The 23865-nt window shown below is 45.9% G+C and overlaps 1 protein-coding gene across 5 annotated transcripts in view; it reads left to right on the top strand.

Annotated features, from left to right (window-relative positions):
• The window catches only part of LOC122542112 (voltage-dependent T-type calcium channel subunit alpha-1I), a 483496-nt gene that overhangs the window by 370860 nt on the left and 88771 nt on the right, over positions 1 to 23865 (top strand). For all 5 annotated transcript variants that reach the window (XM_087978229.1, XM_087978227.1, XM_087978226.1 and 2 more), the window contains 5 exons: positions 2464 to 2564; positions 5667 to 5790; positions 7818 to 7886; positions 10781 to 10965; positions 13307 to 13433. In XM_087978229.1, the coding sequence (XP_087834355.1) occupies positions 2464 to 2564; positions 5667 to 5790; positions 7818 to 7886; positions 10781 to 10965; positions 13307 to 13433 (606 nt within the window). The remainder of the gene's footprint in view (positions 1 to 2463; positions 2565 to 5666; positions 5791 to 7817; positions 7887 to 10780; positions 10966 to 13306; positions 13434 to 23865) is intronic.

Raw genomic sequence — 23865 nt, 5'->3', positions numbered from 1 at the left:
TGGAAGTTCTGTATGTGTGTGGAGTTTGTACTTTCTGCCCATGTCTATGTGGGTTTCCTCCCACAGTCTAAAGACATGCAGGTTAGGTGGGTTAGCCATGGGAAATCGCCTGTAACGTCCAGGGTGTGCAGGCTGGGTGGGTTAGCCATGGGGAGTACAGGGTTAGGATCAGTATGGACTGAATGGCCTGTTCCCACACATAGGGATTCTATGAGCGATGCCACTCGGCAAAGGTAGTACAGCAAGAATGAAAGGGAGGGGTCTCAATCAAAGTGGAGTTGGAGGTGCAGATAGAGCACTCCCACACCCACGGTGCCCACAAGTCTCAAAGGTGTTGGTGGACACCACTCTCTCCCTCTCCAGAGAAACCCGGGTGTCATAGAGTCATAGAGATGTACAGCAGAGAAACAGACTCGATATAGCCAGAAAAAAACCCAAGCCTTTTCTTTCTCCTCTTTCTGCTTTTGAGTTTTTAAATTCTATCTTGCATACAGAAGTCCTTTCACGCACAACTGAATGACTTTTTTTCCTGCCATTAAATCAACTTTGTCTCTAATTAATTACCAATTTATGTGCAAATCCCATCAGGGGCAGTGTAATAGCACCAAAGGTGAGGGATAGGTAAGGAGGGAAGGGAGAGGGATTAAATCAAAATGGAGCTGCGTTGGAAAATGAAACACTCCACCATGGCCCCCATGGTGCCCACCTCTCTCTCAATGCCTTAAGGGTATAGGTGAACACCATGTGCTCCTTCTCCAAGGGCACCCAGACACAAACATTACCAAAAACAAAACAAGTCTTGAGTCGATGCCCCAACTGGTCTCTGGAACATGTCCGCATTTATTCTTAAAAGGACAGCCTTCAACAACACTGTTGACTTGATTGTGCATGTGTGTGGACTGTACCCTGAAGGCCCACTGACCTGTACCAGGGGAGTGGTGAAGATGACCTGTCAAAGTCTGGAAGGTTTTTCATTGCAATGTGATGTTGAGGGTGCGGGAAGCTCAGGGGTTTACAGGAAGGGCACTGTGGGATGGTACCCACCAGAAATCAATGTCAGAACATTTTCAACAGCTCCTTTTCCTCTGATCCCTGGCAGCTGAACCAGCCCTGGGTAAGGTACACCTTACTGAGCATGGCAAGATCAGGAGAGGTCAGGTGATGGCTCCCAGAGCTCATCACCAACAGGGGGCTTTCATCACCTCATTTCAGGGTCATTGACCGAGATTGATCATAGTGATGGTTTAAAGATTCCGCAATTGTCACAACATGTGCTTGCCAGCGTATACAACCGGGAAGACTCAGAGGAAATGAAATCAAGGTGTTTAGATACGGGTGAATGGTTTTGGTGGAGTGAATACAGTGACTGAAGAGTCAGTAATCAGAGGACACGGACTTGAGGTGATTGCAAAAGGAATCAGAGACAGCATCAATGAAACCATTGCGTGTGATCAGGACTTGGAACACAGTCCTTGATAAAGATTACAGCTTCAATAGTAATTAGAAAAGCGACATTGATTGACAGTGAAGGAGACAAAATTGCAGGGGTTTGGAATGAAAACGGGGCGGCATGGTGGCTCAGTGGTTTGCACTGCTGCCTCACAGCACCAGGGTGCCTGGTTCGATTCCAGCCTCGGGCAACTGACTGTGTGGAGTTTTCACATTCTCCCTGTGTCTATGTGGGTTTCCTCCAGTTTCCTCCCACAGTCCAAAGATGTGCAGGTTGGGTGAATTGGCCGTGCTAAATTGCCCATAGTGTTAGCTGCATTAGTCAGAGGGAAATGGGTCTGGGTGGATTACTCTCTAGAGGGTCAGTGTGGACTGGTTGGGCCGAAGGGCCTGTTTCCACACTGTATGGAGTCTAATCTAAAAATGGGACTCACTAGCTTGCGCTCTGAAAGAGCAAACACAGGTTCAGAGTGGCCACTATGCGCTGTGAGTCCGTAATTCCACAGGCAAATCTTTGCTTGTTGTCTGGAAGTTCTGATGTGTCCAGTCAAGGAATACCAGAAGAAGGCAGCTCAGTGGTTAGCACTGCTGTCTCACAACACGAGGGACCAGGGTTCGATTCCGCCTCGGGCGAGTTGGAGTTGCACATGTGTCTGTGTGGGGTTTCCTCCGGGTGCTCCAGTTTCCTCCCACAGTCCAAAGATGTGCAGGTTAGGGTGGATTGGCCATGGTAAATTTCTGCAAAATGTGCAGGCTAGGTGGGTTAGCCTTGGGAAATGCAGGGAGGGGGGTGGGTCTAGGTGGGATGCTCTTCAGAGGGTCAGTGTGGACTCAATGGGCTGAATGGCCTACTTCCACACTTTAGGGATTCTGTGGAAAACATTGTTGATTTGATCAGAAAGGATACTGGTGTGATCCTGCAGGACAATAATGCTGAGAGGTTGGCATTCACAAAAATGGACAAGGTTTTTGGTTGTTCCTCGTGATAACTGGGTTTGCTCATCTTCCTTGCAGAGTCTGTGGTTCCGAATTCAGAAGATGGTGGAGATTTACAAGCCAGACTGGTGTGATACCCGAGCAGACTGGTCAGTCTATCTGTTCTCCCCACAGAATAGGTAAGAACACAGAGAGCAGCAGAGAGCCAATAGCAAGGAGGTGACTTTATCTATGGGCTTTGTATGCATCAGGCGTTCAAACAATTTGATAGGGTGCTTTCTTTTTCATTCATGGTTGTGGGTGTCTCTGGCTGGGCTCAGCATTTATTGCCCGTCCCTAGTTGCCCCTTGAGAGGGTGGGGGTGAGCTGCCTTCTTGAACTGCTGCAGTCCGTTTGCTGTGGATAGATCCACAATGCCCTTAGGGAGGGAATTCCAGGACTTTAACCAAGCAACAGTGAAGGAACGGTGATATATTTCCATGTCAGGATAATGAGTGATGTGGGGAGAATTTATTTCCACTAGTGGGAGAGATCAGAATTAGGAGGCACATCCTTAAAATTCAGGAACGATGTTCAAAAGCATTTCTTCACACTGGGTGGGGAGGGCAGTCTGAATTCTCTCAGTTCCTCACCATACGTGCTGAGACTGGGAGAAAATGTTAACCATGAGATTGATCATTTTTCTGTTGGGTAAAGGACTTAAGGGATCTAAAACCATGGACAGTAAATGAGGTTAAGGTACAGATCAGCCATGGTCGATTTGAATAGCAGAACACGCTCAAGGGACTGAATGGCCTCAGTTAATAAGTGCTGGTCTGATTTCAGCATAAGACTCTCCAAAGGTTCAGGCAATGGTCAGTTAGGAAAGGAATAATCTGGAATGGGTGCATTCTGAAAGAGTGTGGGGAATTGGTGCATACTGCGGGTTAGTGGGTAATTGTTACGTACTGTGGGTTTGTGGGTAATTGTTACGTACTGCGGGTTAGTGGGTAATTGTTACGTACTGCGGGTTTGTGGGTAATTGGTGCGTACTGTGGGTTTGTGGGTAATTGTTACGTACTGTGGGTTTGTGGGTAATTGTTACGTACTGCGAGTTTGTGGGTAATTGGTGCGTACTGTGGGTTTGTGGGTAATTGTTACGTACTGTGGGTTTGTGGGTAATTGTTACGTACTGCGAGTTTGTGGGTAATTGGTGCGTACTGTGGGTTTGTGGGTAATTGTTACGTACTGTGGGTTTGTGGGTAATTGGTGCGTACTGTGGGTTTGTGGGTAATTGTTACGTACTGCGGGTTTGTGGGTAATTGGTGCATACTGTGGGTTTGTGGGTAATTGTTACGTACTGCAGGTTTGTGGGTAATTGTTACGTACTGTGGGTTTGTGGGTAATTGTTACGTACTGCGGGTTTGTGGGTAATTGGTGCGTACTGTGGGTTTGTGGGTAATTGTTACGTACTGCGGGTTTGTGGGTAATTGGTGCGTACTGTGGGTTTGTGGGTAATTGTTACGTACTGCAGGTTTGTGGGTAATTGGTACGTACTGCGGGTTTGTGGGTAATTGGTACGTACTGCGGGTTTGTGGGTAATTGTTACGTACTGCGGGTTTGTGGGTAATTGTTACATACTGCGGGTTTGTGGGGAATTGGTACGTACTGTGGGTTTGTGGGTAATTGGTATGTACTGGGGGTTTGTAGGGAATTGGTACGTAATGCGGGTTTGTGGGTAATTGGTACATACTGGGGGTTTGTGGGTAATTGGTACGTACTGGGGGGTTGTGGGTAATTGGTACGTACTGCGGGTTTGCGAGTTGCTCCGTACCTAAGATGCTCTCAGTATAATGAGGAAAAACCCAAAAGCAAACTTTTAAAAGTACCTTTGCTCTTTGAGGTTACTGGAATGGTGTGGGTGAAATGGGCAGAGGTTCAGAATGAAACCCCAATCAATGCCAAGCCCACCATTCAGGTGTCTGAACTCCCTATGAGGTTATGTTGGCATGGTGGCTGTCTCACTGGACTTATCATTTGGAGGCCCTGACTATTGCTTTGGGGCAAGGGTTCAAATCCCACCAGAGCAACTGTTGGCATTTAAACTCAACTAATGCAAAGCTGGTGTTGACTTTTGTAAAAACCCATTGCACTCACTGATATCCTTTAGGGAAGGGAAACCTGCCATCCTCACCCTGTCTGGCCTATATATGACTCCAGACCCACAATGATATAGTTGGATCGTAACTATATCAGATAAGCTATTATATTCAAAAACATTTGGAGATGGACAACAAATGCTGGCCTTGCTGGTGTTGCCCACACCCTAGAAAATAATTAAGTGGAGAAATCATAGAATTGTCTTCAGGCTTGGCCTGTATCCTGTGGAGCTGAAAATGTGTTGCTGGAAAAGCGCAGCAGGTCAGGCAGCATCCAGGGAACAGGAGAATCGACGTTTCGGGCATAAGCCCTTCTTCAGGCTTATGCCCGAAACGTCGATTCTCCTGTTCCATGGATGCTGCCTGACCTGCTGCACTTTTCCAGCAACACATTTTCAGCTCTGATCTCCAGCATCTGCAGTCCTCACTTTCTCCTGTATCCTGTGGAGTTTAGCAAAGTTTAAACTTAAACGAAATGTATAAGATCAAGAGAGGACTTGACTGGGTGAAGGTGGAGGTGATGTTTCCTCTTGTGGGAGAATCTAGAACCAGGGGTCACTGCTTAAAAATAGGGGCTTACCCATTTCAGACAGAGATGAGGAAAGAGAAAATGTTCTCTCAGAGAATTGAGAGCCTTTGGAATTCCCTTCCTCAATGGACAGTGGATCCAGAAGGCCAAGGATGATAGATTCTTGATTTTCAAGGGCATGAAAGATTTTTGGTGGATATGCAGGAATGTAGAGTTGGGGTTCTAATCAGATCACCCACAATCTTATTGAATGGTGGGGTAGGCTCGGAGGGCTGAGTGGTCTTCCTTTGTTTCTTGTTCATCTGTCCAGTGAACTTGGATGACTTTATTAAAACCATGAAAACTTACCATTTCTGACAACAGCCTGCCGAAAAACATGAACGCTTCTTTCCCTTCGAGACCGTGTGTATCTCAGCCACTTGCTGGTCTGAGCTTAGATCCAGGTGGATCCTCCTGTGCCATTGCTGCAGGGTGTTAGCTCTTTCTCAAACTGGGTGAGTGCGTGTCCGCAGAGGTTGGGATGCCAATGCCCCTGTGCCCATTAGCCTCGGTACCCTGAATATTCTTTGCCTGTTAAGTGACTGTTCCAATTCTGTCTTCTCTGATCTGACTAGGTTCCGCCTGATGTGTCAAATGATCATTGCCCACAAGCTCTTTGATTATGTCGTTCTGGCCTTTATTTTTCTGAACTGCATCACGGTGGCTTTGGAGCGGCCTGAGATTGACCAGGGAAGCACAGTGAGTGAATTTTCAACTTTCACTTCACCATCCATAAAACCAGAAAAGCAAGCGTTGACTTTTCTACGATACAATTCATGACCTCCGCAAATTCCAAAGCAGGGAGCTTTTCCAATGGACAGCATGTAGGATAACGCACAGCAAGCTCCCACGCATGGCGCTGTGATAATGATCAGATTCTCTGATTGGGGATATCGGTTGATTTTGTGTTTCATTCATTCGTGGGAGGTAGTCATCTTTGGCTGGGCCCAGCGTTTATTGCCCGTCCCTAGTTGCCCCTTGAGAAGGTGAGGGTGAGCTGCTTTCTTGAACTGCTGCAGTCCATGTGCTGTGGGTTGACCCACAATGCCGTGAGGGAGGGAATTCCAGGATTTTGACCCAGCGACAGTGAAGTGACTGCAATATATTTCCAAGTCAGGATGGTGAGTGGCTCAGAGGGGAACTTGTATCTGCCGCTCTTGTCCTTCCAGATGGAAGTTGTCATCGGTTTGGAAGGTGCTGTCTGAGGGAGTCTTGATGAGGTTTTGCAATGCAGCTTGTAGATCATACACACTGCTGCTACTGAGCGTCAGTGGTGGAGGGAGTGGATGAAGAAGAAGGTAGATGGAGTGCCAATCAAAAGAGCTGCTTTATCCCAGATTGTGCCAATATTCTTGAGTGTTAGTGGAGCTGCATTGGTTCAGGCAAGTGTGGAGTATTCCATTACACTTGTGCCTTGTGCCTTGTGGATGGTGAATAGGCTTTGGGAGTCAGGAGATGAGTTACTCACTATGAAATGTCCAAACTCTGGACTGCTCTTGGAGCCACTATATTTATACGGCTGGTTGGGTTCAGTTTCTGGTCAATGGTAACTCCCAGGATGTTAATTGTGGGAGATTCAATTATGGTAATGTAATTGAAGAGTGGGACAAGTGGTTAGATTCTCCTTTGATGGAGATGGTCATTGCCTGACAGTTGTGTGGTGTGAATGATACTTGGCATTTATTATCCAAACCTGGATATCATCCAGATCTTGCATTGATCACAGACTCCTTCAGTATCTGAGGAGTTATGAATGGTGCTGAACATTGTGCTACCATGAGCGAACATCCCCACTTCTGAGCTTCTGATAGAGGGAAGGTCATTAATGAAACAGCTGAAGATGGTTGGGCCAAGGACACTCCCCTGAGGGACTCCTGCAGAGATGGCCTGGAGCTGAGATGACAGACCTCCAACAACCACAACCATCTTCCTGTGTGTCAGGTCATCCCTAACGCCAACCCAGCGGAGAGTTTTTCCCCCCATACCCATTGACTGCAGTTTTGCTCAGGCCCATTAATGTTGTCAAGGCTGTCCCTCTCCCCTCCCCTCTGGAATCCAGCTCTTTAGTCCAGATTTGAACCAAGCCTGTAATGAGGTCAGGAGCTGAGTGACCCTGGCCAAACCCAAATGGGCGTCACTGAGCAGGTGCTGCGTGATAACACTGCTGATGACCCCTTCCGTCACTTTACTGATGATGGAGAGTAGACTGATGGGGGCGGTAATTGGCCAGGTTGGATTTGTCCTGCTTTTTGTGTGCAGGACATGTCTGGGCAATTTTCCACGTTGTCAGGTAGATGCCCGTGTTGTAACTGTCCTGGATCAGCTTGGCTAGGGGAGCAGCACGTTTGGGAGCACAAGTCTTCAGTACTGTTACTGGAATGTAGTTGGGGCCCGTAACCTTTATAGTATTCAGTGTCTTCAACCATTTTGTGACATCACAGGAAGTGAATCGAATTGGCTGAAGACTGACTGGCCCATTCAACGCAGATCTAATCATCACTATCACAATAAACAATTTATCTGGTCAGTTATCACCACATTCCCTCCAGTGCATTGATTTGACAACGTTTGTGACTGAGAGTAATTGATGTAAATAGTTATCTAACTCTACAGGCGAAAGCTATTTTCTGTTTTCCATAGCCAGTCAGTCACTAATAACGAGGAACTCAAGGATGTCACTTTGTGATCTTTCTAAACCTTATATGGTCTGTGCTTTGTTTTTTCAGGAAAGGATCTTCCTCAGCGTTTCCAATTATTTCTTCACGGCTATCTTTGTGGCTGAGATGACCCTGAAGGTAAGAGGTTCGCGAGAAGAATGGGATTTTTTTTTTGGAAAAACATCCTGCAGCTGGATGGATGTGGCCGTGGAAGGGTTTGAGATGGTGAGACCCCCCCCCCCCCCCACCTCTTCAGCTGGAGTCAAATCCCCCAATTTGGACATTGATCCACAAGGAATGGAACAGAGGGCAATGTGATGGTGTGAACTGTTGTGGAGAGTGGGAGCAGATGGAATGTGGCTCGAAGTGGGGTATTGACAGTGCTTCCTGGGTGAATGCAGATTACACGAGACACTGGAGAGTTCACCTGCCGTCAGAATATCAGGAATGTGCCATCCTTCAACATAATAACCCTGCCCACTCCCTCACTACCTCCTCACAACCTCTCCCTGCACCCTCCTCCTCCTCCCCAACACTCCCACTTGCCGCTCCGTTATCATCTGATTTGGTTAGTGTGATTGGATTTTGGATTTGAAAGTAATAAAGAAACCAGATGCTGAGGAGTCAGAGTGGATTGGAGTTTAGAAGGAATAGGGGGTTTTGGGGAGGGGGGATTCTAATCGAAACATACAGAATACTTAATGACCTAGACAGAGTGAATATTGGGAAGATGTTTCTATTGGTAGGAGAGACTAGGACCCAAGGGCACAGCCTTAGAGTAAAGGGAAGACCTTTTAGAACAGAGATAAGGCAGACAGTGGGGAATCTGTAGAATTCATTGCCTCAGAAGGATGTGGAGGCCAGGTCATTGAGTATATTTAAGACAGAGATAGATAGGTTCCTGAGTATTAGGGGATCAAGAGTTGTGGGGAGAAAGTGGGAAAATGGGGTTGAGAAACTTATCAGCCATGATAGAATGGTGAAGTAGACTCGATGGGCTGAATGGCCATCTGTTCCTATGTCTAATGGTCTTAAAAACAAGAGCGCCTGGGGGTTTCTGAGAGAAGCAGCTAGCTCTTTGTGGAGAAATTAAGAAGCTTTTTTCCAAAGTAGATTGGTCTCCGCATGAGCTTCACAAAGGGTTTCATACCCCCTGTAACATCCACCCAACCCTTCACCCCCAATCGCACCCCCAGTCCACCCAAAACCCACCACCACTCCACCCAAAACCCACCCCCACTCCACCCCCAACCCATTTGCACTCCATCCCCCAAATCCAGCCTGGACATCCCACCCACAACCCCACCCTCACTCGACCCCCAACCTCACCCCCACTCCACCCACCATCCCCCTACACCACCCCAAAACCCACCACCAACCCCATCCTTACTCCACCCCCCCCCAATCCAGCCTGGACATCCTACTCACAACCCCACCCCCACTCGACCCCCAACCCCAACCCCACTCCACCCAACATCCCCTCCACTCCACCCCAAAATCTACCCCCAACCCTATCCCCACTCCACCCACCATCCCCCTACACCACTTCCCACCACCCACACCCACACCCATTCTCTACTCCACCCCCTACCCTGCCTGTGGTGCTATTGTGAAGTCAAGTCTCTCCCTTGTGTCCTGGACCCTTTCACTGAAGCAGATAGTCAGACACATTGCCATGTAGTTGTCTGGGGCAGCTTCCTCTCTGTGAATTGGTTCCAGCATTTCCTTTATTACAACAATGGCCAGAATTCAAAGGAAGTGCTTCTTTGGCTGCAAAGCACTTTGGAAAGTCCTGAGATCATGAAAGGTGCTATAGAGATGCACAGTTTTCTTCTAGTAGTCTGGAGTTTGGTCTGTGACATTTCTGTTTCAATGCTTCGCACCTTGACGTGTCTGATCTTTGTGTCTGGCACAGAGAATGTGGAGTTAATTCATCAGGCAATTCTATGTTTATGCTAGTTTCGAAAAGAAAGAAATTGCATTTATGTTGGACCTTTCACAAACTCCAGACTTCCCAGTTGTTGAATGCATCGTCACGATCATAATGTAGAAAAGGATGGAAACTACCTGTGCATAGCAAGATCCCACAAAAGTAGTGGAAAACATTTTCTTTGGTGAGAATAAATATTGGCCCCAGGAATCCAGGGATAGCTCAAACAAGCAAATGCAGAAATTGCTGGAGAAACTCAGTGGATCTGGCAGCATTTGTGAAGAGAGAGAAAGCAGAGTTAACATTTTGTGAGCAGTTCTGAAGATGGGTTACTAGACTTGTCAGCTCTGTTCTCTCCACAAAATTAAAATGATTCACAGCAGTTGGTTTATAGAGGCAAAAAAACACTTTGGATTCTGTGAGATTGTGATTGTACATAAGTAGGAAAGGTTTGGAGGGATATGGGCCAAGCACAGGCAGGTGGGACTGGTTTAGTTTGGGATTATGGTCAGCATGGACTGATTGGGCCGAAGGGCCTGTTTCTGTGCTGTCTGACTCTATACTTATAAATACCTTTGCATATTATCAGTTACCAGGCTACCTCTAATGATTATTAAAATGATGTGATGTAAGTCATGGGCAGTGAGTCTGGGGATAGCTCCCTGCAGTGCTATCAGTTGTGCTGCGGGATCTTTGACACTTCCTGGTGGAGAGGGTAGATGTTCCAATGACAGTCACAGATGGCACAGTGGTTAGCACTGCTGCCTCACAGCGCCAGAGACCTGGGTTCAATTCCTGCGCTCAGGCAACTGACTGTGAGGAGTTTGCACATTCTCCCTATGTCTGCGTGGGTTTCCTCCCACAGTCCAAACATGTGCAAGTTAGGTGAGTTGGCCATGGGAAATTGTCTGTAGTGTTAGGTGAAGGGTAAATGTAGGGGAATGGGTCTGGGTGGATTGCTCTTCAGAGGGTCGGTGTGGACTTAATACCACACTGTAATTAATCTAATCAAAACTATTTCCTGTCAGAGGTCATCATGATTTAACCCCCCCCCACTGGAGGTTCTCTGCACCATGTGATGCTTGCCCTTTGCCCCTCCCAGGTTGTGTCTCTAGGGTTTTACATTGGTGACCAAGCCTACCTGAGGAGTAGCTGGAACATTCTGGATGGCTTCCTGGTCTTCGTGTCACTTATTGACATCGTCGTGTCGTTGGCATCAGCGGGCGGGGCGAAGATTTTGGGTGTACTCCGAGTGCTAAGGCTCCTCAGGACACTACGGCCCCTCAGGTAAGATCTTCTCATTATTGGAAAGGAAGGGTCATCATTGTGTGAGGGTGTTGCACCTTTAATGCTTTGGTTTTTTTTGCTGCTGTCTACAAGTCATGAGGTATGACGATTTCCCCTCAAAACTGTCTGACTTAATTTATCAGCAAGACCACTGGGAATTGAAGACTGATCCCCAGCTCTTCACTCCTTCCATTACATCTACCTTTCCAATTATAAGACCATAACACATAGGAGCAAAAATTAGGCCATTCAGCCCATCAAGTCTGCTCCACTATTCAATCATGGCTGACTCTCATTCCTGATGAAGGGCTTTTGCCCGAAACGTTGATTTTCCTGCTCCTCGGATGCTGCCTGACCTGTGCTTTTCCAGCAACACTCTAATCTAGACTCTGATCTCCAGCATTTGCGGTCCTCACTTTTGCCTGATAAGTTTCTTAACCCCATTCTCCTGCTTTCTCCCCGTAACCCTTGACCCCTTGATACTCAAGCACCTATCTATCTCAGTCTTAAATATACTCAATGGCCTGGCTTCCGCAGCCTCCTGTGGCAGTGAATTCCATGGATTCACCACTCTCTGGCTGAAGAACCTCTTCCCTTTACTGTAAGGCTGTGACCTCTGGCCCTAGTCTCTCCTACCTATGGAAACATCTTCCCAACATCTACTCTGTCCAGGCCATTCAGTATCCTGTAAGTTTCAATTAGATCCCTCCCATCCTTCTAAACTCCGGTGAGTATAAACCCAGAGTCCTCAAACGTTCCTCATATGTTAGGCTTTTCATTCCTGGGACCGTTCTCGTGAACCTCCTCTGAACATGCTCCAAGGCCAGTACATCCTTCCTGAGATATGGGGCCCAAAACTGCACACAATTATCTAATTGTGGTCTCCCCCTCTCCTGCTCAGACTGAGGACAATGAGCCTTTCCTGGGTAAGACTCCCTAGACCAGTGACCCTTGTCTGAATATGTGACCCCAAAGTGTTGACATTGACCAGGATCACAACAGTCAAACACAAACTCCCCCTCACAAATGTTTAGCCAAAGGATGGGCAGGTTGGGAGCAGGAGGGAAGGTGAGGTCTCAGACACACTCTAGCCTCTCTATGACTGGTTTTGATGCCGCTTGCTTGGGGTTGGTAGGGAGAGGGTTGGGCAGTGGATAGTGCTCCGTTTAAGTGTTGATTCAGCCCCCTTTTGAAAGTTCCTCTTGAATCTGCCTGCTCTGCCTTTAGTTGTGCACTCCAGCTCATTATATTCAGTGTAAAACCAGGGGGCACAGTCTCACGATAAGGGATAGGCCGTTTAAGAATGAGCTGAGGTTGAGGTGGTGAACCTTCAGAATTCACAACACCCCCACCCCCACCTCCCCAGGGGCTGTAGAAGCTCAAACATTGAGCAGGTTTAAGCCAGAAATTTTGAGATTTCTGGAGACATCGAGGCATGTGGAGATAATGTGGGAAAAGTATATTTGAGGTGGATGATAGGCCATGTTTTAATTGAATGGTGGAGCAGGCTCAATGGGCTGAATGGCCTTCTCCTGTTCCTATTACTTGTAAAGAAAATGTCATCCAAGGTTCTTTGGCTAGTCACCTCAAATCCGTGTCCACTGGTCATCAACTCTCAATATATTTCTTCAACCTCCTTCACGAAATGGATATTCATTATCTACCATCACAGACTAGTTGGGTTGAATGGCCACCTACTGTGCTGTATGTTTTTTGTGCTGAATCAAACATCCTTATAATTTTCAACAGGTTTAACAATTCTCCTTGTGGCCTTCAGTTCCATCAGACATACAGTTCCAACTCCTCCAATTATGGGTGTAAGTTTGCTCACTGAGCTGGAAGGTTCATTTTCAGATGTTTCGTCACCATACTAGGTAACATTATCATCATTTGTGTGTTTGTGTGTTAAATTAAAAGCGGGCCATACCACTAAGTGGTTCATCCAGAGGCTCACTGATGATGTTCCCTAGTATGCTGACGAAACGTATGAAAACGAACATTCCAGCTCAGCGAGCCAGCCTGCATCCAGAACCTCAATCTGAGCTAGAAATCTTCTCAAAGCTCCTCCAGTTATGTATGACTCGGGAAGTGCTCATGTCACTCTGTGATCAGTAAGGCACAGAGAGATTTCTTGCACTCAGCATCAAATGGATAAATAGTCTCTCTATTTATCTGAACAAAGTCTTGTTATCATTCTTCCTTTGACCACATAGAAGACAGCTAAAAATTCAGGTCTTCAAGGGTCAACTAAAGAGCATCATTTTCATCCTGAAGAAATGTTGCAGGTGGTTATATATTGTCTACTTATCTTGCTGCATTTCCTCACTCTCTTGTCCCCTAGGGTCATCAGCCGAGCTCCAGGCTTGAAATTGGTTGTTGAAACTCTCATTTCCTCGCTGAAGCCCATTGGGAACATTGTCCTCATTTGCTGCGCTTTCTTCATAATCTTCGGGATCCTTGGAGTCCAGGTGAGATGTCAGAAATGGTTTTCTCGGGTAGGAAACTTCAATTTTACACAGAACTATTAGGGAGAGGAGTGGACCATTCTGGCCCTCAGACTGTGGCTGAGTCATACTTCATTCTCCAATTTTGCTCGATGCTGCTTAATACCCAATAAAAATCTACCCGAATAAAAGCAGACATTGCTGGGAAAAAAAAACTCATCAGGTCTGACATCATCTGTAGAGAGAAAATAAAGTTAGTGTTTCAGGTCCAGTGACTCTTCAGAATTGATCTGTCTAACCCAGTCCTGGAATCTCGAGTTGTCTCCCAACATTCAGAGCCCATTAGGAGGGCGGTTCTCGCTGTCCTTTAGTGAACATTGGTTCCTTTTATTGGTGTAGCACTTCTTTCAAATTAATTCCTGCACTGAGGAAATAGTAGATTAGATTAGATTGCCTACAGTGTGGAAACTGGCCCTTCGGCCCAACAAGTCCACACCGACCCTCCGAAGAGCAACCCACTCAAATCCCATTCCCTCTACCCTATATTTACGCCTGACGAATGCACGTAACACACTATAGGCAATTTAGCACAGCCAATCCACCCTAACCTGCACACGTTTGGACTGTGGGAGGAAACCGGAGCACCCGGAGGAAACCCACGCAGACACAGGGAGAATGTGCAAACTCCCCGCAGACAGTGGCCTGAGGCTGGAATTGAACCTGGGTCCCTGGTGCTGTGAGCTAACCACTGAGCCATCATGCTGCCCAGTATATCCACAGCTTTATCCAACTAAATTACTTTAATGTTTTCAATACCTCAAACAGATGATCCTCCAACCCTCTAGACTCCAGGGATTAGACTCATGCTACACAGGACTATTACAGGATGAAATAGGACTGCAGGACTTGCTGATCTTTACCTGACTATCTTTTTTCTCACAGTTAAAAATCACACAACACCAGGTTTTAGTCCAATAGGTTTAATTGAAAGCACACTAGCTTTCGGAGCGACGCTCCTTCATCAGGTGATAGTAGACCCCAGTCCAACACCGGCATCTCCAAATCATTTTTTCTCACAGTTCACCTTGAAGAGTGTGGTGTCATCAGAGGCAATAAGGATTATTGCCATCCCTCTTGATGTGATAGCATATACTCAATATCTGTGTCGTTAGCTTCTCTAATGGGAATTGATTTGCACTTTCTGCTTAGGATCATTGAATTGGGAAAATCTGCTAATTATCTTTATAGCTTGCAGATTCTTAAATTTATATGTAAACCAGGAAGACACAATGTCTACATTGACCCATCTGCGCAGATTTACGACCAACATTATGTGCCCTCAGTTTATTGGAATTTTACTTGAATGGATGGGGAGGTTATGCGGAAAAGCAACTTTGATAAAAGGTTTGATTGATGCAACGCTGCGGAGGATGAAACGTTCAGAAGATACAAATACTGCTCTTGCATTGCTTTTACAAAAGCATTGATTATATTGTCACAAAATCCCAACTATTTCAACTGAGATGTGATGAATTAGTATCCTATTGAATCTTTTGAAGAATGCTGGTAATGCTGAGGTCTCAATCACTGGCACTATATCTTTACTTTATTTTCACCATGGATTTACTTTAAGTACTGCAGCACACACTCAGGAATTTTGAGCTCTTGACGGTCACCATAATATCTGCGCCACTCAAATGCATGCCACAGATTACCTTCTCCCTGTACATTGAAGAAAATGCCTTAATATCACCCCTGCCTCTTTAACTATCGGGTTTGGATTCTAATGTACTCCTAAGATGTCAGTGCGATGTATTAATTTATTAATCAAAGTCCATGTGAATTCAGTTAAACAAAGCTTTAATAGTGGGTGAACAAGAGTCTCTCAGACCTGTTCTAATATGAGCAGTAATTATAGTTGACTCCAGACTAGCATGTTTGGTGCACTCGGCTGACTTTGAATGCTGTCTCCTGTTCTCCTGAAGTAATGTTTAACAAGAGCTCTTTATAGTCAGTTCATTGCTGGCGTACAATCACTTTTATGACGTTTGCAATTTCCTGAAGTCATCGAGTTTTAACTTGTCACCTTCAGGGCACTGAATTTAACTTCATCAGGCCTCTTAGAACTCTTCAGTAAGAGAGAGTAGGTTCCTGAGTGCACACAGCAGCTCATTAATATCCTGCTGCATTACCCAGAGTTATTATCTGCTTAGACATTACACCTGTACCTTGGCTGAAATATCTTCTCACACAGCTGGCGAACTTTTGCTTTCTCCAGTTCCTTCACTGCCTTGACTCCATAGAAATTTTACAACTAGAACAGATATTCTCTCAAACTTGACATTGGATCCCTTTCCATGCATTGAATTTAAATGACCTCCCTTGCCACATAGTTCTATTGAAATGATTCTACATTGCAATGGAACTTCTTAATAAAGGCAGTTTACACTTACACAGAATTTTTAACATAACAAAAAAATCTCAAGGCACTTTGCAGATGTGGTATGAACTAAATCTGAAGAGTTTATGCTCGAAACCTCGACTCCCCTGCTCCTCAGATGCTGCCTGGCCTGCTGAGCTTTTCCAGTGTCACATGTTTAGACTCTGATCTCCAGCATCTGCAATCCTCACTCTCTCCTATCCAGCTACATCAGTTGATAAAGCCAAAAAATATAGTCAAAGAGTGATATTATTACTGGACTGTTAATCCAAGCAGCCAGGGAATGTTCAAGGGACCTGGGTTCAAATCCTGCCACAGCAGATGATGGAATTTAAATTCAGTGAAAAAAATTAAAAGAGTCTAATGATGACAATGAATCAATTGCCGTTGTTGGAAATGCCCATCTGCTTCACTAATGTCCTACAGGAAAGGAAACTGCCATCCTTAAACTGTCTGGTCTACATGTGACTCCAGACCCACAGCAATGTAGTTGACTCCTCTGGGAAATTAGGGATGGGCAATAAATGCTGCCTAACCAGTGCTGCCCCCATCCTGTGAAGTTAAGCAAAGTGACCAGTCTCCTACCTTTTAAAATCATATCCAGGGAATCTTCTACCTTCACTCAGGAGAGCAGATGGGCCCTCCAATAAACTCAAAGATGACATCTTTGACAGTGTGGCACTCCCTCAGGACCACACTGGGGTGTGTCAGCCTGGATTCTGTCCTCACGTCTCTGGAGTGTGCAGACTTGGAACTGTCCAATTCTGAGGTGACAGCGGCGTCCTTCCCTAACCCTCGCCCTAACCCTGAAGTGGGGGATGCATGGGGTTTAGCGATGAAGCTACCTGGGCTTTTCCAGGATGGTTTCTCCCACAGGGCTGGAGGGAGTGGGATGTTACAACATTGTAGAAAGGGTAGGTGCAAGTAAGCTGGGTATCTCGGAGCAGCAAGTCTCAACTTGTCAGGCGCAGAATTGCTGGGGATAATCATGAGATAATATAAGTCAACACTTTGATAGATGCGGGCTAATCAGGACAGTCAGCGTGGATTTATAAAGGGCAGTTCATGCTTGACGAATTCGGTTTAATTCTCTAAGGAAGTCAGTAAGCTGGTAGACAAAGGAAGACAGCGGTTTATTTGGATTTGCAGAAAGAATTTGATAAGGTGCGAGTGGGAACTGAAGGAGGAGTTTGATTTTTCTCCACAGTTTATCATTTTCTTCTGTTCTCTTTGGGGGGGGGGCGTGGAGCATGTTGTATTCTGGCAGAGATATAAATGCTCCTGGCAGCCTTTCCATCAAAGCTGCAGAGAATATACACAGCCAGCCAATTCGGTGGGTGCATTAATATGCATGTGTAGCTCATTACTGTTACACAAAAGGCTGGTTAAATCTGAAGCTGACAGTGAAATGCCAATCCTTGGCTCTATTCTTTTGAAACAGTATTCCTGATAACCATGTGGGCAGCCAATCACAAGTTTACCGAGATGCATCGATGGATTTAACCAGAGGGCATGAAGCAATTTACCTCAATCCACGTGGTTGCCACCTTCGTGACCAGTGTCTGACTGACAGACCTGACCAAAAGGAGATTGTGCAAGGGGCCAGGGAGAGAGACTGGGTCTCGATTCTTGGACATCTCTTTGACGGAAGCTGTGCTGAATTTAGGCTTCCATCCGATCACACGCAGTCAGGCAGAAGTGTACAGAGAGTCAGAGTGAGTCAAGCATAAAAACGAAGGCAATGAGAGCACGGGCAGGCCATTCGGCCCTTCATTCTTATTCATTCACAGGGTGATGGTGTCACTGATTAGGCCAGCGGTTTTGTTGCCCAACCCAGAGAGCAGCTAAATCAATCCCATTGTTGTGGGTCTGGAGTCACATGGAGGCCAGACCAGGTAAGGATGGCAGTTTCCTTCCCTGAAGGGCATTAGTGAACCAGATGGGATTTTTCTGACAATTGGCAATAGATTCATGTGATCATTAAATTCTTGATTCCAGATTTTTATTGAATTTACATTCCACCATCTGCCAATGGCTGGATTCAAACCCAGCTCCCCAGAGCTTAAGGTTATTGCCTTCATTGCTGATCATCTAACTCAGTCCCCTGTTCCTGCTCTCTCCCCCATAACCTTTGACCCCTTTAGCCCTAAGAACTATATCTAACTCCTTCTCGAAAACATTCAATGCTTTGGCCTCGACCGCTTTCTGTGGCAGAGAATTCCCCAGGCTCCCCACTCTCTGGGTGAAGACATTTCTCCTCATCGCAGTCCCAGTGACCACCCTGTATCCTTAGAGTGTGACCTGTGGTTCTGGACTCCTCTGCCATCGGGAACATCCTTCCTGCATCTACCCTGCCCAGTCCTGTTAGACTTTTATAGGTTTTGTGAGAGCCTCCTTCATTATTCTAAACTCCTGTGAATACAATCCTAACTGATCCACTCTCCCTTCATACTTCAGCCCTGCCATCCCAGGCAAAGCAGTGAAGAGTTCTTTACAGCCTTATAAAGACAATGAGGAAGCACATATCGAAGGTATTCCCACCGCAGTGGAGAGAGTTAAAGGGGGTTTGAGATCTCTCTCCAAAATTCTGAAAAGGTTTGACAGAATAAAAAAAAGACAGCAACAAGAGGACGGGTTATTGAAGAATGTTGCAACAGAGACAGAGGTAATTTGTCACGATTTGGATCAGGCTGCCTGAAAGGATGACTGATGCAGATTCAATAGTAATTTCCAAAATGAAATTGGATCAATAATTAAAAGGAAGCATTTGCAAGACTGTGTGGAAAGAGCAAGAGGAGTCAGCTAATTGGAGAGTCCTCGGAATGATCGGGGGCTTAGCGAATTGATGGTTAGAGTCATCGAGTCTTGCAGCACGTAAACAGGCCCTTCGGTCCAACTCATCCATGCCAACCAGGTTTCCTAAACTGAGCTAGTCGCATTGCTTTTTGCCATGGCAATGCCTCAGACCAATCAAAGCCAACTTGCCAACCAATCAGTAGCCTTCTCTCCTGTAGTATCAATCATTGTGATTGTTTGAAATTTGGTATTCTTGCATGTGTCCTGATGAGTGCGAGAGCGAAAGCTCCAGCAACATACCTCTCTTTTCAGCCATAATGCAAACTCTGTCTAGTACTACCAGGTGACCAACTGACCTTTCAAGCAGCCAGCAAAAGCACTGACTGATGGAGCCTCTTCCTGTGCTGTTGGATTCTCAGATTCTGAAGGAATTAACAATGACAGAGAAAATAGAGCTGATGCATTTGGTGGGGCAGCTGGATAAAGGAATAAAGAAGCAATGAATCAAAGTGTTGGCAGAACAGGATTAAAAGGACCAGGTTGAGAAAGGTGTTATCGAGACTGGAGGGTTTGGGTTATAAGGAGAGACTAGATAGGCTGACAACCTTTTACCCTGGAGTGTGGGAGGCTGAGGGTGGCCTTATAGAGGTCCTTATAAAATCATGATGGGCATAGATAAGGTTTTTTCCCCAGGGCAGAGAAGTCCAAAACCAGAGGACATGATTGTGAGGTGAGAGAGGAAAGATATAAAAGGGACCTGAAGGGTAACCTTTTCACTCAGAGGGTGATAAATGCAGGTAGAGTTACAACTTTCAAAAGACACTTGGACAGGTGCATGGATAGGAAAGGTTTAGAAGGATATGGGCCAAATGGGAATAGTTCAGATTAGGAAACCTGGTCGGTCTAGACACGTTGGGCCGAAGGGTCTGTTTCTATGCTGTATGACTCCATGAGCCTTGTGGCTGGCATGGATTAGTTGGGCCAAATGGCCTGAAAGTTCCACTGGTTTGTGGAACAACAAACTCAGGATGAGTCTAGAAGCAGAAAGGAAGGTGTTAAAGAATGTTTACGTGCAATGGGTGATTGACGTGTTAGCTTGACCCGCACAAGCGGAGCACTAATGCAAAACTGGTCACAATCAGGAAGGCTGATGAAGGGCTCATGCCGAAAACGTCAGTTCTCCTCCTCCTCGGATGCTGCCTGACCTGCTGTGCTTTTCCAGCACCACACTCCTGACTCTGATCTCCAGCATCTGCTGTCCTCACTTTCTCCCAATTAAGAGGAAGTCAACACTCACATTCAAAAGATTCACATTAGGATAGAGAAATAAAATTCAAGAGTGTGGTGCTGGAAAAGCACAGCAGGTCAGGCAGCATCTGAGGATCAGGAGAATCGACATTTTGGGCATAAGCCCTTCATCGACTCTCCTGCTCCTCGGATGCTGCCTGACCTGCTGTGCTTTTCCAGCACCACACTCTCGACTCTGACCCCCAGCATCTGCAGTCCTCACTTTCTCCCAGAGAAATAAAATTGGAGAATTCCAACATGCGGTGAGAATGTTTGCTGAATGGCCTTCTTGTGTGTCGGAATTTTCTAGATCGTGAACCCCTACTTCTCTAACTGAGTGTAGTTTTCCCTGAGGGAAGGGCTTATGCCCGAAATGTCGATTCTCCTGTTCCCTGGATGCTGCCTGACCTGCTGCGCTTTTCCAGCAACACATTTTCAGCTGTAGTTTTCCCTGCTCGAGCTCACCATGAGATACACTCAGTCTTTATTCCTTCTGGTAAGATTTTGCTGTGTATTCACTGCAATGTCCCTATGCAAATCTCCTGTGAAAATTGTAATGAGCACAGAATATTCTTCTTGTAAATTGTATTCAGCTGGAGCATATTCCTCTGTTGCTTCTGAAATTGAGATCCCTGCAATTTGTTCCATTTCTTCTGAAAACAAGATTTGTCTCTCTTGCCTCTTTCAATGAGTGGTCATGTTAAGTCTGTTATATATTCTGGCATAATGAACTATCAACAGATGCAATTTGCAGCCTGGGTCCCCTGTGAAACTGATGTAACCTTCCACAACCTTAATTATCTCTTATTTGCCTTCCCAGAGTAGAATACACCCTGGGCAGAAGGTGTGATGCAGACTCTTAATTGTATTTAAAACTAACGGGCTGACTTACAACTCAATCCACAACCACAGAGCAGTTTGGTGTCCCACTATTTGCCAATTTGACCCATCCTGTTCAAATCATCTGGGCTGGAGTGATTCACCTACAAAGAGGGACTACAGAGACTGAGGTTGTTTTTCATGGAGCAGAGGAGGCTGAGGGGGGGTATCAGATTAAGGTGGACACAATGATGAGGGCAGTAGTTAGGGTCGATAGGGGTTAGGTAAGAGGAAGGGGTTTTAGATTGGAGTTAAAGAAAAATATTTTCATCCGCATAGTAAAGGGTATCTGAGGGAGTGGCAGAGGCAGGAACCATCCCAGTATTTCAGGAGGGATGACACGGTGGTTAGCACTGCTGCCTCACAGCAACAGGGACCCGGGATCAATTTCAGCCTCGGGTGACTGTATGTGTGGAGTTTGTACATTCTCCCCGTGTCTGCTTGGGTTTCCTCCGAGTGCTCCAGTTTCCTTCCATAGTCCAAAGATAAGTAGGTTTGGTGCATTGACCATGCGAGATTGCCCATAGTGTCCAGGGAAGTGCAGGCTGGGTGGATTGACCATGCTAGATTGCCCATAGTGTCCAGGGAAGTGCAGGCTGGGGGTGGATTGACCATGCTAGATTGCCCATAGTGTCCAGGGAAGTGCAGGCTGGGGGTGGATTGACCATGCTAGATTGCCCATAGTGTCCAGGGAAGTGCAGGCTGGGTGGGTTGACCATGGGAAATACTGGGTTATGGGGACAGGCTAAGGCGGTGGTTCTGGATGGGATGCTCTTCAGAGGGTCAGTGTGGAATTGATGGGCCAAATGGCCTTCTCCCACAGTGTAAGGATTCTATGAAGTATTTAGATAAACACTTGAAACAACAAATGAGCCAAGTGCTGTAAAATGGGCCTAAAGTAGACAGTAGCATAGACACGATAGACCAAAAGGCCTCTTTCTGTGCTATAAACCTCTATGAATCTAATATCCCGGACGTGGAAACATAGAAATGGCAATAGACAATAGACAATAGGTGCAGGAGTAGGCCATTCTGCCCTTCGAGCCTGCACCACCATTCAATATGATCATGGCTGATCATCCTTAATCAGTATCCTGTTCCTGCCTTATCTCCATAACCCTTGATTCCACTATCTTTGAGAGCTCTATCCAACTCTTTCTTAAATGAATCCAGAGACTGGGTCTCCACTGCCCTCTGGGGCAGAGCATTCCACACACAGCCACCACTGTCTGGGTGAAGAAGTTTCTCCTCATCTCTGTCCTAAATGGTCTACCCCGTATTTTTAAGCTGTGTCCTCTGGTTCGGCACTCACCCATCAGCGGAAACATGTTTCCTGCCTCCAGAGTGTCCAATTCTTTCATAATCTTATATGTCTCAATCAGATCCCCTTTCAGTCTTCTAAACTCAAGGTTATACAAGCCCAGTCGCTTCAGTCTTTCAGTGTAAGGTAGTCCTGCCATTCCAGGAATTGACCTCATGAACCTACGCTGCACTCCCTCAATAGCCAGAATGTCTTTCCTCAAATTTGGAGACCAGAACTGCACACAGTACTCGAGGTGTGGTCTCACCAGGGCCCTGTACAGCTGCAGAAGCACCTCTTTGCTTCTATACTCAATTCCTCTTGTTATGAAGGCCATCATGCTATTAGCCTTCTTCACTACCTGCTGTACCTGCATGCTTACCTTCATTGACTGGTATACAGGAACACCCAGATCTCTCTGTACTGCCCCTTTACCTAAATTGATTCCATTGAGGTAGTAATCTGCCTTCCTGTTCTTGCCACCAAAGTGGATAATCATACATTTATCCACATTAAACTGCATCTGCCATGCATCTGCCCACTCACCTAACTTGTCCAGGTCACCCTGTAATCTCCTAACATCCTCATCACATTTCACCCTGCCACCCAGCTTTGTATCATCAGCAAATTTGCTAATGTTATTACTAATACCATCTTCTATATCATTAACATATATTGTAAAAAGCTGCGGTCCCAGCACGAATCCCTGCGGTACCCCACTGGTCACTACCTGCCATTCCAAAATGGAGCTGTTTATCACTACCCTTTGTTTCCTATCAGCCAACCAATTTTCAATCCAATCTAGTACTTTGCCCCCAATACCATGCGCCCTAATTTTACTCACAAAACTCCTGTGTGGGACTTTATCAAAAGCTTTCTGAAAGCCCAGGTACACTACATCTACTGGATCTCCCTCGTCCATCTTCAGAGTTACATCCTCAAAAAATTCAAGAAGATTAGTCAAGCATGATTTCCCCTTCATAAATCCTGCTGACTCTGACCTATCCTGTTACTACTATCCAGATTGCCGTAATTTCATCCTTTATAATAGACTGCAGCACCTTTCCCACCACTGAGGTCAGACTAACTGGTCTATAATTTCCTGCTTTCTCTCTCCCACCTTTCTTAAAAAGTGGTATAACATTAGCCACCCTCCAATCCTCTGGAACCGTCCCCGAATCTATCGAACTCTCGAAAATAATCACCAACGCATCCACGATTTCCCGAGCCACCTCCTTCAGTACCCTGGGATGTAGACCATCAGGCCCCGGAGACTTATCAACCTTCAGACCTAACAGTCTCTCCAACACCAAATCCTGGCAAATATAAATTCCCTTAAGTTCAGGTCCTTCAGCCACTGTTACCTCAGGGAGATTACTTGTGTCTTCCCCAGTGAACACAGATCTGAAGTACCCATTTAATTCTTCTGCCATTTCTTTGTAATATATTCCCCTGTTTCTGTTTTCAAGGGCCCAATTTTAGTCATAACCATTTTTTGCCTTGCACATACTTAAAAAAGTTTTTACTATCCTCCTTTATATTCTTGGCCAGTTTACCTTCGTACCTCATTTTTCCTGTGCATATTTCCTTCTTAGTAATTCTCTGTTGCTCTTTAAAAGCTTCCCAATCCTCAGTTTTCCCACTTATCTTTGCTATGTTATACTTTTTCTCTTTTAACTTTATATGTTTCTTAACTTCCCTCGTCAGCCACGGCTGCCCATGCCTCCTCCTGGGATCTTTCTTCCTTTTTGGAA

The sequence above is a fragment of the Chiloscyllium plagiosum genome, unplaced genomic scaffold, assembly GCF_037043375.1.
Source record: "Chiloscyllium plagiosum isolate Xiang-an unplaced genomic scaffold, Cpla_swu_hap1 HiC_scaffold_33, whole genome shotgun sequence".
In the NCBI taxonomy this organism is placed as follows: Eukaryota; Metazoa; Chordata; class Chondrichthyes; order Orectolobiformes; family Hemiscylliidae; genus Chiloscyllium; species Chiloscyllium plagiosum.
This window is presented reverse-complemented; position numbering and strand designations above follow the sequence as displayed.